The sequence below is a fragment of the Heterocephalus glaber genome, unplaced genomic scaffold (genome assembly GCF_053883595.1).
Source record: "Heterocephalus glaber isolate CG9 unplaced genomic scaffold, H.glaber_assembly_v1.0 deba00000071, whole genome shotgun sequence".
Classification (NCBI taxonomy): domain Eukaryota; kingdom Metazoa; phylum Chordata; class Mammalia; order Rodentia; family Bathyergidae; genus Heterocephalus; species Heterocephalus glaber.
Window position 1 is genome coordinate 4,163,576 of NW_028258137.1, and position 16,048 is coordinate 4,179,623.

Below are 16,048 nucleotides of genomic sequence, written 5' to 3' on the forward strand. Positions count from 1 at the left end.
GCCCCCTGGCCCCTGCACCTGGGTTTTCCTGCCCCATCGCTCTGGGTCCCCTCACCTCTCATCCTTTTCCAGTATTCTTAAATCAAGATGAATTTCGTGTCATATAAAATTAACCATTTTAAAGTGGCACTTAAAAACATTCATAATTTTGTACAATCACCACCTCTATCTAGTTCCAGAATAGTTCTGTCTCCATCGATAGAAACCACAGACCTAGTAGGCACTCGCTCCTCAGTCCCCCTGCCCTATCCACTTCTGCTCCTGTGCTTTTAGGGATTTGCCTACTCCAGAGATTTCATATCACTGGGTTTATGAAACATATGATGTTTCATATCTGGCTCCTTTCAGCCAGCACAGTGTCTTGTTCCATAGGTTTGTCCCTGCTGTAGCATGTGTCTGTATTTCATTTCCTAGCTGTTGGATTTCCTCATCTGATTTACTGAAACAACAGGAAGTGGGAGGAACCTCATTCCCATCACATTAATGGAAGCTACATTAATTTGCATTTTTACATTTAATAGTTCCAGAATCTATCTTCAGAATTATCTTTCTGAATATCTAAGCATGTAGCATCTCAAGAAGACATATGGGTACCCATTCAGCTTCTCCATGGTGACTACTTCTTTCTGATTCCATTAATTTTTTTTTTTACCAACATTATCTAAAGTGTGACTTCTTTAAAGGCTAATTGTTCTCATAGGTTGTTTTTTAGGGTGTGCAATATGGAATATGTTGGTTTAAAGACATTTACCAATTGTGGGCTTTTCACATGCCTTTACTGAGTCAAATGTGTTTGTAAATTTTAAGTAAATAGTTGTAGCTTCCAGCGTATCCCAAATGTCTCCAGGAAGCATAGAACTTTCTCTCTCTCATGCACACGCATGCATGCATGTGTGTGTGAGTTGAGGGCATCTCTCAGCTCTTCAGGGTAGTTTGAAAAAGCTTTTCTATATTAGTATCTGAATCCTTTTCAGGCCACATAATCAAGGGGAGGAGAGAGTACCCGTACACTTCAGAGACTGGAGTGCTTCTGCCAAACTCAAAATAAGCACATTTGGAGTCACAAGTTAAATATCTTAAATGCATTTAAATGCAAATTATTTCTGAATTAATCATAAAGCTGTAAAAGTGTCATGAGTTTGAATTGCAGTTGAACAGTAAGATTCATAACTTAGAATATCCATTTGAAAATGTTTTAATCTTTTAACATTTCATGGTATGCAAGGTTGAGGATCTCAAAGGGAGTGGGTTGAATAAAAAGAAAAAAATATATTTAAGAAATGCACATTCCAGCATATATTCTCAGTATATGTATTAACACTTAAAATATAATCTGGTTAAGTGTGCCATATAGTTGGAAATTGTGTTTCTGAATAATATCTACATAATTTTCAATAAAAATAAACTTGCAGTAAATTATCTAGATCTTAAGGTAGCAAAGACAAATGGCCTTTGTTGGAATTAGTTTTCCCTGAGGAGTAAGGAAATGGAATTTGTCTTCTGTGCTGAGGAAAAAAAAAAACAAAACACCTTGCAGAATAGAAAATGGGCAGTGGTGAGTTCTACTAGGACTGTATTACCCCACACTTCTCAGAATTTAGGACAGGGCACCCTGCACACGTGGAGCTGTGGCACGACAAGATTCCAGCTCATGTGCTATCTGGTGAGTGAAAATATGACTGGTCAGAGGGAAGGTTCACAGGGCAGGGCTTTCAGAGCTCCTGGGTGGAGTTGATTGTTCTCACTTGGTCCAGGGTTTCCCAGCTGCACCCCATTTCTGCTCCCCAGCATCACAGGACGTTTAGAGACATCTCTGCCCCAACCTGCAGGATGCCAGGAGCAATCCCAACCCCAACGTGACAACAAAAAGTGTCTCTAGACACTGTGGACTGTGTCCCGCAGGCCAGTGGTGCTCCTGGGTGAGCACTGTCAGCTTACAGTGAGCAGCCCCAGCCTTTGCCTGTTGGGCCACAGAGCCAGTGTGCAGAGCTCACGCTCTGGAGGGGAGGAATCGCGGCGTTTGTCATTTGGTTCTTTCACTACCCGCTGTGTGACCTCCTTCCTGACACTTCCCCGAGGCTTAGGAAAGTGAAATGTACACAAATCACCCTTGACAGACAGGTCCTTAGGAATACAAACATAAGATTGGGCATGAGGGTGCAGGGTATTAGCAAATATGTTTTGCTCATTCTCAAGTCTCATGAGCCCAGAGCTCAATGAGGAGTGCTTAGCTTTGAAGGGCTCACTCAGGATTGCATCTAATTGATATTGGACCACATTCTGGTGCAGTCAGTGGGGCTGTTGCTATTTTGCATCAGTTTCACTAGAGCAGGGATCTGGTCTTGGAGCTTCCCAGGTCTAATGTTCAGGTGCCTCCTCTAAGGAAGGTCTGCTTAGGGCCAGGCTTCGGTGTTCGGCTCCCTGACCACTCACATTGACTAATCCACCCTCCATTCAGGTGCCCCAGCCTCTCCAGTGGACAAAAGGGCCCCAGCACAGGTCTCAGTTTGGGGCTCACAGGTGCTAAGTGGCTGCTGTGATGCAGTTCTGAACCCTTGACTACTCTACACAAAAATGTTAGCCACATGCCCAGCTGTCTGACACTCACCCTGCTGAAGAAAACGAGCCTCACAAAGTACGCATTGTAAGGGAAATGGGGAACTTATGGAAGAGGCCAAGGAGCTCCCACCTGGCAGGAAAACATAGTGGAGAAACCAGTATTACCACAAGGGCCTCTGGCCCTTGGAAGCAACAATCACAGGGCTGCCTTTGGTGTCCCCTGAGGCTGCTTCTCCCTCCAGGCACTGGAAGAAATGTGAATGCCCACCAACCCCAGCTTACTAGCAGCAAAACCTCAGCATCTGAGTTTCACAGACATCGAGAATTGTTCCTAGGGAGAGAGGCACGGGGATGGGACTGGAGGTGGAAAAAGAGTCTGTTATAAGATGAGGACCACGACGCACAGGTTCTGTACCCAGAAGACGGACAATCATTTTCACTTTCAAGTGTCTTTCCGGCCCCACTCTAGGTTAGGGAGTTGGGTGTAGGTTGGCGCCCAGGGAAGATGGAGGCACAAGAAGGAGTAGAGCCACCATTTTGGACGGAAATGGCATTTCCAAGATGAATCCTGGTACATGTTTGATCCACATTCCAAGTACAGATTGCCCTTTCCCTTCCTTCCATCTCGGAGTCTGTACTTCCTGGATTGTGGCAAAGGATGCTGCCTACCCACACTGTGCATTTCTAAGAATGAGAATGACTCCTCAGCTTCATGCCCACTGGTTAGCTTCCCATAGGTAAGTCCAGGGGACAGAAAGTCAAGTGGAATGCGAGTTCCAGGAGGAATAGGAGATGATGCAGAACTTCCATGCCAACCCACGGACTCCATCAACAATGGAAAACACAATGCTGTCCTTGCACCCCTGCCTTCCTGAGTTAACACTTGTTTTAGAAATACAGCCTGGTCTCTGGTGTGAGAAACTGAAAGTGTAAATAAGGACTAAAAGGTATAATAGATAGTGTGAAATAGGAAGAAAAGGGGCAAAGGGGAAGGGGAAGGGGGAGGTGTAGGGGAAAAAATAGAAGGGAAAGGAATTAATATGAGAAAATGAAAACAAGGAAATGAAGTCTTTGTAAATGGGGGTGGTGGTGGAGGGGTTGAAGGGAGGGCAGAGAAATGGGGAAAAAATAAGAGCCAAGAGAGATTATGTAAAGGTGCAAATTTCCAATGATGAATGTCATTATACTGTATACCTAAAGGGTACCAATAAAAATTTTTAAAAAAGAAATACTGTATGGTTCCTTTTATTTAGGAACTGATTCAGGCCTGCTAATGACCAGAGCCTCACCTAACAGGGAGTAAGAAATACTGAGCAGAAACTAATGTGAATTTAGAAGATTTCATGATTAGGCTCTGCATTTAATGCTCAAAAGGAAGAGCAAATGCACCTAGCATTAATAGTGAAATGCCAGTTGTCCAGTTTTCTGAGTCCTTCTGACCCCCGCTTGAGGCATATCACCTTGACTGTACAATCCCCAGAAATTAGTGATCAATAGAAGGAAGACCTGATGAAGTTCAAAAGAGCACAGGGCTCCCCTCCTGGCATCTTGCTGTATATAGCAGCCAAGTAGCCTCATTAGTGTTGTTTTTGTGCTAAGCCACCCTTTTCTGAGGCTGCGTTCTCTCCAGTTAGCTTTCGCTGTACTGCAGTTCAGAGCATCAGGTCTGGCATCCTGACTGAGGTTCCCTTTGGCCCCATTTGCAGGAGAGGAATGAACAGCCAAGAGTTAAGGAGGCGCAGGAAGTGCTTTCTGGTGAGAGCGAGTGGTCTTTCCAACACAGTACCACAAAAGGTGGACTTGGCTTAAAGCAGCCTGTTATGCAGACATCTGCATCTTCAGAGGAATGAAAAATAATATGGAAATGATCCGTTGGTACCTGAGGCCTCTGGAAGGCATGATAAGCCTGCCTCATAATGCAGATCTTAAAACAGACACCAATCAAAGGAATCAACGGCTAACAGCTCTGGCCAACTGTGTTCAATACGTAGTTTTGAGATAACCCACTGATAAACTTATGCAGAAGAAAGAACTGAGAGTTGGGAATTTTAAAAGAGAATATTTGCTCTGTTTGGAGATTGAGCCAGACTAACCAGGGGGGACTGGGCAACACAGGAAACACTTCCCACCCCTGGGCACACAGGTTTAGAAATAAAGAACAGCTTTCTGCAGCTGAGCTGGGGGAAGGTAAGGTTTTTTTCTTTACTCTTTTCCCCAGTGCCTGGTAGGTAGTGGCTTCTCAACAAATGGATGCATTCTTGAATTAATTTCTATTTCATGGCAATTTGAATGTTATTGTTGACTTGCTCAAATAAATGTTATCTTCGTGAAATGCAAAGTGGATGTCCCTCCCTTGCTGCACACTCTGCGGCTGAGTCTTTCTTTCAATAAAATGTAAGCTGCCTGGAAAGGCTTGGCATGATCCTCACTGCCTAATTCCTGCCGCTTGTTCCATCCCAAGGTGCATGTGGTAGCTTTGCTGTGAGTCTGGATTAGTCTGTCTCCTCCCTCCTCCGAAACTTCACCTTCTGCAGGTGTCACCTGGCTTCAGGGACCCAGGGGCAGGACCGACTGCCTCACACTGGAACAGTCTCTGTAAAATCCAAAGGTGGCTACGCTGCTCTCCTGTCCACAACCCTCCACCACCTGCCTCATCACAGAGCATCCTGGAAGCTCACTCCTGAGCACACGCTCACGCCTTCAGTCACTCCCTGTGCTGCGCCCCATTCCTCCAGGAAAGTCCACAATTGTGCGCATGCACGTCTCCAGAGGGGTCCGGACTCTGTCCTGACCCCCTCCCGGCCCTGTCCCCACCATCACCTGCTTACTGCTCCTCACTGCTGAGCACCTGCTCTGACCACATGGCCTCCTCTGACTTGTTACATCACAGTGCAGTCCAACCGACACAAAGCTGGACAGTGAAACGCACAAGAACAAGGATAAAGTACTTTGTGATGCCCCAGAAACAAACACAGATGCCTTCTCTACTCGAGGCTCCCAACTATCTGAGCAAACAAACGGTGACACATCTTCAGAGCCTCTAGGTGGCTGGGCCCACAGTGGCTCCCCCAGAGCAGGGCCCCGGGCACATGTGGGACTCTCCTGAGCAGCCTCCCTGACTGGGATAAGCAGAGCCGTCTCTAACACCGCCAGGATCAACTCTGGCTGCAAAGCTCTGATGTAGGGGTACCCAGAGGTGAGCTCCACGCTCCTGCCCTTGGGAGCCTTTCTTCCCCGCTTGAAAGCCCTTCCTTGATCGGCAGCCCATCCCAACATTCTCAGTGTCTTTACCTAGACGCAAAGGTGCCGAATACTCACTAAAGCTGTTTACTGAGGGCTCCATGAAAGCGGAAACAGGCTTGGGGGGCTTTGCTGCTCTCTCCTCAGAACCTTGACATGGTGGCAGATGAAAGTTGGGTTGCAATGCTGCCTGCTGCCCTTTCGTATGTGCTCTTACAGTCCCCAGGCTGCTGGCCACACCTGCTGCTCATTTTCTTTGCCTTCTCCTGGCTGGGAGAGAGGGCCTGGCAGGCAGGAGTATGTCTTCTGAGCATGTTTCCACACGTGCTGCTCTCTGCCCACGGCTTTCCCCGTTTCAACCCCAAGCAGGCAGCATGTGCTGTTAATAATGCAGCAGGCAGCCAGGATGGGGATGGGGAGATTTGCAAGCCAAGGTCAACAGGAGTCACATTTTCCTTCCTCCACAGAGGACTGCCATGCTGCTGGTGCCCCTTTCTAGCTGTCTCAGCCTTTGTCCCGGGTCCTATAGCCTTGGTGCTTAGGCCAAGACTCTTATTCAATCTTTCAGAATTGGTTTAACTAGTGTAACTCTCAGTCTTGCAGAACACATCATGGATAACTTCACACATTCACTGCCTTCCAACCCAAATCCACTTCAAGAACCAAGAGGAAAACCTGTCTCTGCCTTCTCCTTTGCTCTTCTCTCTTCTCAGTCCACAAACCCTTCCTCCCCTCCCCTGCTCACTCTTAACAAAGTAAAAACTTTTATTTTTTCAGTCCTAGGGATTGAACCTAGGCCTCTCAAGTGAGCTACACCCCCAACTGTTCTCTTTCCTTCTTTCTTTCTTTCTTTCTTTCTTTCTTTTTTCTTTTCTTTCTTTTGTATTTTTGAGGCAGGGTCTTGTTAAGTTGTGAAGTTGTCCAGGCTGGGCTTGAACTTGTGATCCTGCCTCAGACTCCCTGCATGCTGGGATTACAGGTGTGTGCCATCACGCCTGGCTACAAAACAAAATTCTGCATGTATATTGACGAAGGGAGGTAGGTGGTAAGCAAGTGGTGGGTAACAGATGCCCTGTCTGGGTGTAGGGTCTGTGCCCAGGATGTAGCCATGAAGCTTGCTATGGAGGGATAATTATGTCTCAGCACCTTAGTGTGAGTGCGGGAGTCAGAACATTTGGCCAATTATTTCACTTGCTTTTATTTGCAAATTTACTGAATTAGACAAGTAAGTGGGCCTAAAGGTTCTTCTAGGTCTGATGTATTTTAATGCTTCAGCACCTTGCGAGAAAACACCACCAGGTCGTCTGAGTAAAGCAGCTGTGATGACTCAAGCGAAAAAGGCTATCCGGGCATGGCACGATGTACTCATTCCATGGATTTGCTGAGCCGGTGTGCGAGCCAGGTGCTGGGGATGGGAGGCCTTGTGTGTGGGCGGGAGGGAAAGTCGGAGTACATGGGGTTCTCTCTCCTGCCAGGAGTCAAGTTGAGCCTCTTCAGAGGAGTCTGTGCTAATGAAATTCAGAAAAGTGTGTTTCCGTAGCCCTGAGTGAGGAAGCAGCTTTGCTTAGTGGACCAAATAAATAATCAGCCAGAAGCAAGACTAATCCAGGCAGGAGGCTGCCACGACCGTGCTGGTTAACCTCTTCATGCCTCAGTTTCACCGGCTGCACCTGGCAGATAAGGCCGAGCTGCAAAGTGAAGTGCCGAGAAATGTGAAGAGCCAAAGTGGAAAGGGGCCAAGGGAGGTGCTCCAGGCCCTGAGCTGGGAGAGATTGCGACCAATTCCTGAATTACTCTTTCTAAAGAAGATGATCATTCCTTTGTTTATCATTTCTCTGCATTTCTATTTTATTCAGTGCTGCTGTCTAAGGAAGTAGTATGCTGTAGATATTTGCTCAAAGTCAAGCAGTTGTTGGGAAGTAAGGTGGGTTTTCTACTATTATGTCAGAAACTCCTACATCCTCAACATATCAGATGTGGTCGGTGTCATCGTCCCTGTTTTTATTTAAGCGTAAACTGGGATACGGACAGGTAACATTAACGTCATGGTTCTCCAACTTGGATTCACACTGGTGCCTTGTCACACTCCAAGATGTTCACATTGAATTGGCTTGAAAGGCATCCTGGGCCTGGGAGGTGCAAAACCTGCCCAGGTGATTCTAGGGTGCAGCCAAGTTTGAAAACCACGAATGCCTTGCTGCAGTCTCAGATCTAAAAGGCAGAAATGCTAGCTGCGCTGACCCTGAGGCCAGCATCCTCCTACCAGGAATTATCTCAGCTGTACTAGCTTCAATCTTCTGAAGATCCCTTCATCTCTGGCCTGAAAGGCTGTTTCTCAGAAACCAGCAAACACTCAGAAACGTGGCATTTAACAGTCATCCAAAATCTAGACAGAATGGAGCAAAGGAGCCTGGGATGAATTCTCCTGACTCTCTGGAGCCATTCAAAGAACAAAAAAGCCATACTGAGAAGCCTGCATGGGAGAGGGAGACTGCAGCAGCCAACTGGAGGCCCCGGAGAAGTGATCTAGGCACAGGCATGTTACCCAGTGGGACAGTAAGGGCTGGTCAAAGTCACCTTCATTGAGCAAATTAATGAATCAGATCAGCTACAGTGACATCAATACTTGGGACCGACAGCATTTAAACCATGGTTCTTGGGGTGCTGTGGAATCATCCAGAGGGTGGGTCAAATGCCCAATTTTAGGACCCATCTTGTGTTTTTGGCTCAGCAGGTGTGGGCTGGGACTTCTAACAGGTGCCCAGGTGATGCTACTAGTGGGGGGCTGAGCTTTGAAAGCTGCCCAGTGAGACAACCCTTTCCTAGAGTGCCACTAACACGAAACATTCAACTGCTAGCTGGATGCCGAGTGACTACAGTATTTGTGCCTCTCTCCCTGCCTTCAGGGAGCTTAAACAAACTGATCTGTGGCAGAATAGCTCCCAGTAACAGGAGCTTCCTAAGTGATCAGCTGGGGCCAGCCCTGCCATACCCCAGTCTCCAGCTCTCAAACCCTTAGAAGATGGTGCTGTGATCTCATTCTACTTCTAAGGGGCAGAAAACAGCTGCTGTAATAAGGTGACACTGTATTAGGGTGAACCACGAAATGGCCAGTGCTCATTCTATTTTCACCTATAACAATTGCAATTTCTTATGACTCATCTGATAGCAGAGTCAAAATCCTCAAAGCTTAGACTTTAACTCACCTCCTTTGCTTCTTCCTACTCAGGGCTCTCCTAGGGATGTGTGATAGATTGGCTGATAGGACCAAAATGACAAGAGAAGTTAGGATCCCAAGTCTGAAGACACATGGCGCCAAGCCTGGACTGGTCACGTGTCCCACCAGCCCAGCTCATCACTGGCTGCTTCCACTGGAGACAGAGCTGTAATGATGCCACTGCAGATCCTCAGGCGACACCAGCCAGCCCAGGCCCTGCTGGCTGGCTTTGCGGTAAACCAAAATCCACAGCTCTCTTGCAGCTGGAGGCCTGTGTGTGATCTCTGTTGTTTCCCAGAAGTGCCAGCACACACGATGGCCATGGCAGTGAGAGACCCTAGGCTACCCCTTCACTCCGCAGACCTGGGGGTCCAGAGGGTGGGTGCAGAGCCACAGGCTCTATTCGGGCAGCCTAAGCAGAGTTGATGCATCCTGTTCTGAGCATCACTGGTGCAGAGTGGCAGGGCAGGTGACTCCCCTTGAACAGTGGCCCTCAAGTGGGGGAATATGTTCCCTCCCTCAAGACAATTTGAATTATCTAAGGCATTTTTGGTTGTCAAGACTGGGGGAGTCACTGGCATCTACTGACTAGGCATCATGGGTGCCACTAAACACCCCTCAAAGCCCTGCTCAGGGTGCCCAAACAAAGAATGCCTCAGTCCAAAATGTCCCAAGGACAGAGGCTGAGAGACCTTAGACGCGAATAACATCTTTTATGACTTAGAGCAGTGCTGCCTTCCCTGGCCGTGTAACCCAGATTAGTTGACCCTTTTGTCAATTGTATTGGTTTCTTAATAAATGCATTTCTTCATAAATTAGTTGGAAGGGACCAACAAAATGGTCATAGAAATGACCAGACCAGAAGATCAAGAAGACTTATGTAGCTTGTCCTAACACCTGAGAGGTAGGAGCATCCCAAGGACAAATCTTACTGAAGTAGGACAATCCCATTAAGGTAATGGGTGCATCATCCATGCATAGCATAGACATTGTTACTAACTACTTAATCACTAGGCAACTCTCTACTGTGGGTAAATCTATAATGTCCCAAATGTCGTAGGGACACTGACATTATGACATGTCTGTTTCCACAGGACAGCTATATTTTTCACCCTAATGTATTTTCTGATCAATTGTCTTGGAACTACATGTGGGTTACAAAGTATAGACACATAAACGAAGATAAACTCCCAATTCAATTATTCTAATCTTATGGCGACACCCTTAACCACAAAGTCAAAACTTGACCAAGAAGTTAGCTATAAGGAGAGCAAATCATATAGCAGAAGACATAGGCAAATAGCCAGAAGGGGATATCGTGGCCCTGCTCACGGTCTGAAGTCAAGAAGACAGTTGTCTGTTTCATATCAGCACGATAACAGTGTCAAGCTCATCTTTATGAGGGTTAAAGGAGATCGTCACTTGGGTATTTAGCATGGATCTCTGGCATATTGTAAATTTCCAGGAAGGGTTGAACCAACAGTGATGTAACAATACATCTGGGGAACCCTTTGATCCTTAGTTCATCAGTTAAAGGTAAGAAGATAAGCAATATTCTGTGTGTGTCGGGGGAGGTAGGGAGTTCTTGGGCACAAAATAGGTGCTCAGTAAATTTTCATTTTGTTCCCAAATGCTCTCCTATCCAACTCTGACCTCACCAGTTTTCTGTGGTTCTCCCACTGTGGGCACGAGATCAGGGTGACAGCTTCCTGCTGATGACATCGGCCCTCTCCTCGGTCTGTTCTGCTTCCTGTTTTTCCTCACACCCACTGTGGAGACCATCCCAGACCCTCCATCTGGCCCCCCACCTGCCCACGAGACTCTGTCTCCCACTACACTCCTGTTCTCCCATATTGACAAATTTGCAGCCAGCAGATTACATTCACAGTGTGAGGGAACCATTACCACCTGCTAATATTTTTATAGAATTTCATAAACTTGGTCATTCATGAATCATTTACAGTACTTTATTCCAATGAAGAGTTCACAAATCACTCAAATGCTGGCAAAATGCATAATAATGAGTAATATTTCAGGAGGCTTTACATTAATATGTCAGCTCCCAATACTGCCAGAGCTAAATTATTTTGCCAGGTGTCACTTTGGATCAGAAGCTCGGGAAACCCAAAGGGGAGCTGGGGCAGGGGCTGTGGTGATGTAGCGGTGGGTCAGGGAGCAAGGTGGTATTTAAGAAGCGATTGATCATCCAGCCAGCCATTCCCTTCTCAGCCCTAGGAGATGGAGTTCCTAGGAAAGGGGCAAAGGAATTTACAGATTAGATATCAAAGGGACGTGGGGGGTAAAAACAGGCAGAAGTGTTTCTTTGCGATTGAAAATGCTGGGCTTTGGAGCCCCAGAGGAAGGGCTGTGGATCCCAAATCCAATACAGTCCAGCCGTGAGCCCTTGCAAAGGTCGTGTGACACTTACGGGCTTATCTGTACAATGGTGCTAATGCTTGCTTCTTCAGCCTCTTGTGTGAAATAGATTAATCAAGAGGCTGTTCATGAAGAGTTCAGCTTCACGTCTACCATGCAGTGTTAAAAAACAGTAGCGTCCATGGCAGGACTCATTCAAAGTCCAAGGGCAAATGGATCACACATTACTTTTGTATCGTCCAAACCCCTGAGGCTTCCGGCAACATGCTTTCTTGCTGGATTTTGGAAATGTTAACGCACTGGCATATTCTTGCAAGTGAGGAGCATTTAACTTTAAGACAAATAACAACATTGGCGCAATTATAATGTCAATACACGCACCCACACACTCTCTGCTTTCTAAACTTGCAAGAGTAGAGATGAAAGCATGGGCTTTTGAAGACCTAGGGTTCTGTTCTCTAAAGAAGCAGGTTTGCTCCCAACTACATTGATGGCCATAAACACAGTGGATCTAACTACACCACCAAGAGAGAAAGTGATTTCTGAACAGGCATTTGGGGTGGACTGGAATGGCCACATTCCTGTGCCAAAGTATTTTCACACGTGAGTAATCGAGTTCTCATTACACCTAGAGACAGGAGAGCTTGGGTGACCTTCCTCAGCAAGGACAGGAGAAAAACAGAACACTGTCTGAAGGGAAGCGCTGAGGGTGACAGGTGAGGAATGGGGCCTCCTGCAGCTGGAGCCGGTGCTCTGGGCCAGGTGGGTCTGGCCACTGCAGCCCTGGCACTCATGTTAAAGACTGCGATCCAGCCATTCCAGCTGCCTTTCCGTGGGGCATGAGGCCCTAGGCCAGGGTGCACCAAGCCACAAGATCACAAGGCACAGCTTTCTGGCAAGTACTCATGCACGCTAAGATTGTATAGTACCCACGATGCTCCCAGCACTATTCTAAACACCCCTTTAATCTTCAGGGAATTCCCCGAGACCATCCTTATTGGCCCCATTTTTCCAGTGTAGGAAGGGAAGCCAGACACCTGCCCAGTGCCCACAGCTAGGACAGTACTGGGAAATGCTATGGCCTCACTTTGGAAAGCAGGAGAAGCTCCGAGCTACAGACTGCACTCTTTTTTACTAGCTGATTAGCAATTGCTAGTTAGCAAACACTAGTGGTTTTCTCTTTTATAATCCCCTGAGGTGCTAGTAGTGGTGGGCTCATTTTCTCGACAAGAATCCCAAGATCAGAGAAGGTGAATGGGTTTTCCAAGATTCCTCAGTTCAGGAAGGAATGAGGCTGAAATTTGGATGCATGATTTTCTTTTCAAGAGATTTTGTCTTTAATCACAATTGCCATATAATTGCGCGTGCAAATAAACTTACTTAAATTAAAGATTACTAGGGTTTTCATTCCACCCTGGCGAGTTTGCCTTTGTGAACATTAGAAAGAAACAGGGCTAGGGCTGTGGCTCAGTGGTGGAGCACTGGCCTCGAATGAAGGAGACCCTGGTTCCTTTGCTAGCACTGCCAAGAAGAGAAATAGAGGAAGGAAGGAAAAGGAGAGCAGGCTGCCTTCTCTGTGGATCCACCCCGTGCACAGAGCAGCTTTTTCTGAGCAGACACAGGCTGGGTCCGACTCTGGTCCGGTCCCTTCAGCTGTCTCCCAAACGCAGCAGAATTCCTGCACAGTCAGAGGAGGGAGCTGTGCCTCCGGCTTCCTGGAGCCAGAGAGAAAGGAGATGACGCGCTTCCGGAGTTCTCCTTGGGAAGCCTCCCTGCTGGTAACCTCGGCAACTCAGAGCCAAGCAGGCCTGTGGAGCACAGGCTGCCTCCTCCCCAGTCCCTGATGGTAGCTGCTGGAGTTCTTTTCCCCACTGCTGTGACTGTCCCCACGACTCCCACCTCAGCACAGGGGGATTTCTCAGTGTCCCTGGCGATCAAGGCCACTGCCACGTGAGGAGAAGAATCAGTCGGAGGCGGGCCCTGCATAGGAACCCTGGAGTCTTTCTCTGAACATGGAAGGATGCCCAGCAGGGTGACTTTTATTTATTTATTTAGGAAACACTTCTGGATCCACAAACACCAGAGAGGGCCCTGTGGCCACCGACGTGTCCAAGCTGTTGCTCATCTTTACAGGAGCTGGGGGGTGTGGGGAGGGGGGTCACCACCAGAAGACACCTTTCTTCCCTGGCCTCATGTCCCACCCTTCAGCTGGCCACAGACTCGTGCTTTCTCTGATTCACACCAGTTCTGTTTCTAGGGCCCAGCACCCCCCACAGAAGATCTCCTGTCCTCCACTCTTCATCCTGTGTCTCCTTAATTTCCCAGGGGCTTCCTGAGCTGCAGCGTCATCCAGAAATGAGGAGGAACAGCTAAGGCTGTGGTACTCATTTAACATCAACAGAAGGAAGAGTGTTGATGGCAGATGTCACCCTTCTCATGGCTGGAGTCAGGAAACTGATGTTAGACACTTGTGGGACTTAACTAAGAACTTCAAAAATATTCAAGAAAAGAATTAACGGAAGTAGTTCTGATTTATTGAGTACCTGCTCAATGCTGGGCCTTGTACCAAATGTCTGGAAAAATGGTTTCATTTCATCTTTTACTATCCTTAGAGATGCTAGTAATATCTGTATTTTTATGAGCAAAACTTATAAGATCAGAGAGGTGAGTTGTCCAAGATCACACAGCTTAGGAAGCAGCAGTGGTGGGAGCTGGGTGGCATCTTTTAACCTCAGAGATCTTAATCACTGTGCTATGAAATGATGAAATTTGCTGCACGTTTCCTTCCTAGTTTCTAGTGTGTTTCACACATACAATACCTGTCTCGTGGAAGTTTCCATGACAGACATGGCAAAAGAAGAGGGCAGCTAAATGTGGTCGGCTGCTGGTTTCCCCTACAGTAGCTGGACACCAGGAGGCCCTGGCTCGTCTCTGGTTACTGTCAAGGCTACGAGAGCAGGGAGCTTGTGGAGATAATAACATTCAATTTTTACCACGAGCAGACACCTGTGGGTCTGTGTGGAGGACACTCGGCTCTCTCTCGGGGCTCAATGACAGGTAGTATTCCCTGGAGGTGCTCAGCAAAGCCTCCAGCAAGGCTTCCAGAGGGGCCCCTGTGGGGCACCAATGTGCACCCACCCATGTGTGCCCAGCACTGTGCCCCTACAGGTCCCTACAGGACTTCTTCACTTGAAGCTCACAGAAAGCCAGTTGTGTAGGTAAGAAAAACAAAGAAAAATGTCCACAACACCCACACTCTACTATTAGTGCTTTGAGTTTCCTTTTACCATATTTCACAGATGCCTACCCATCCTGATATGTGCAGGTACTTGGTGATGAAGACACTATATGTGTTTCATGTTCTGTTTCCATTTGATATCTTTAATCTTTCCATGTAACTAACACTTGGTCAAAAGTCTTTGAGATGATGTAGAAAATGGCCTTTCAAAGGTGCTGGCCCTTAGCCACTTCCCAAAGGATGAATGCTTAGCAGCTTCCTCCATTCTCAGGATGATACTGAATTATCTCTGATAATCTCTGATCATACTGAATTATCTCTATTTCTGAAAGGGTAATTATCACATCCAAGGATTTACAGCTCTTATTGCTCTGATCATCAAGCTGGTCTCTGGAAAGCAAAGTTAGTCTATGGATTTGAATCGCCTGTGAAAAAACCCCAGGTCTGTGTCCTGAGGTTGACACAGGCGGGGGGCTCTGTTGATGAGACAGGAGCCCTCACTGTTACCCCATCAGGGCTCAGCTCACTCCAGTTCCCGTGGAGACACACTAAAGCCACGCACTCTTGAGTTTGATGAGGCACAGAAATGATGGACTCAGCAAGAAGAAAACACTGGTTAAAAGCCACACAGTGTGGGCCGGTGAGGGTTACTCACTTGATAAACAGCAATCGTTTCCCTGTCCAGGGACTGGGTCACGGAGACGACTCCCGTGTTCTCGTTGATTCTGAGAATTCCTTTAGGCTCCTGGTCCACTCCCTTTCCAGTGAGCCTGAACTTGGAACCTTCAGGTCTGTCACTATCAACCACCTGGTCAGAGAAACAGAGTGACACTTAAGACACAGAGACAGCGTGTCACATACGTCACTTGGTGACCAACCCACTAATCTCAAGTGTCAGCCCAAAGGTGCCTGATGAACCAAGGTTTGCCTAAGCAGCATGAGTCTCAAGTGGCACCACTGCTTAGTGCCCTCTGTCCTCAGCCAAGTCTTTGCAGGTCACAGCTGAGCAGCTTGGAGCACACATACATGGACACATTCAGAGGGCAGTAATGCTGGCAGGTTCAATGTTGGGCATTTAGATTATTTTTAACATCAGGAAAGAAACTTTTTTTCCTCTGCAAGCAAGACCAAAGAGGCAATGGAAAGCATTTATTGAACAACTTCCCACAGCACAGGCACTGATCAAAGTTCTAGGTGTTTACCTGCACCCAGCCATTAGCAGAGCACCTGCCTGCTGCTGCTGCCAGCACTAGGAACGCTGAGGAGGTACTGTGCATCTGTTTTCCTCCTTCTCTGAGGCAATGCTGGAGGGGTGGGGTGAAATTATGCTTAAGAGATCCAACCATGGAGGCACAGACCTTAAGCAAGTTGGCCATGGTCACAGCTGTTGAGAGGTGACAGTGGGATTCAGCACCTCG

General features: G+C 47.3%; 1 protein-coding gene and 1 long non-coding RNA gene across 8 annotated transcripts in view; one reads left to right on the forward strand and one right to left on the reverse strand.

The window, feature by feature from the left end:
* Cdh13 (cadherin 13) overlaps positions 1-16,048 on the reverse strand; it is a 1,170,900-nt gene that overhangs the window by 488,328 nt on the left and 666,524 nt on the right. For 4 of the 6 annotated variants that reach the window (XM_087208695.1, XM_087208541.1, XM_087208576.1 and 1 more), the window contains one exon: positions 15,286-15,438. The exons of the other annotated variants lie outside the window; for them this stretch is intronic. In XM_087208695.1, the coding sequence (XP_087064821.1) occupies positions 15,286-15,438 (153 nt within the window). The remainder of the gene's footprint in view (positions 1-15,285; positions 15,439-16,048) is intronic. 6 annotated transcript variants of the gene reach the window in all.
* Positions 5,548-10,055, forward strand: LOC110348744 (uncharacterized). 2 transcript variants are annotated; one of them, XR_002394255.2, is made up of 4 exons: positions 5,548-5,755; positions 7,075-7,201; positions 9,029-9,250; positions 9,836-10,055. It is a non-coding gene; the product is annotated as an uncharacterized LOC110348744 (long non-coding RNA). The 2 variants fall into 2 exon arrangements; XR_015450438.1 differs by lacking the exon at positions 9,836-10,055 and having other exon boundaries at positions 9,029-9,512.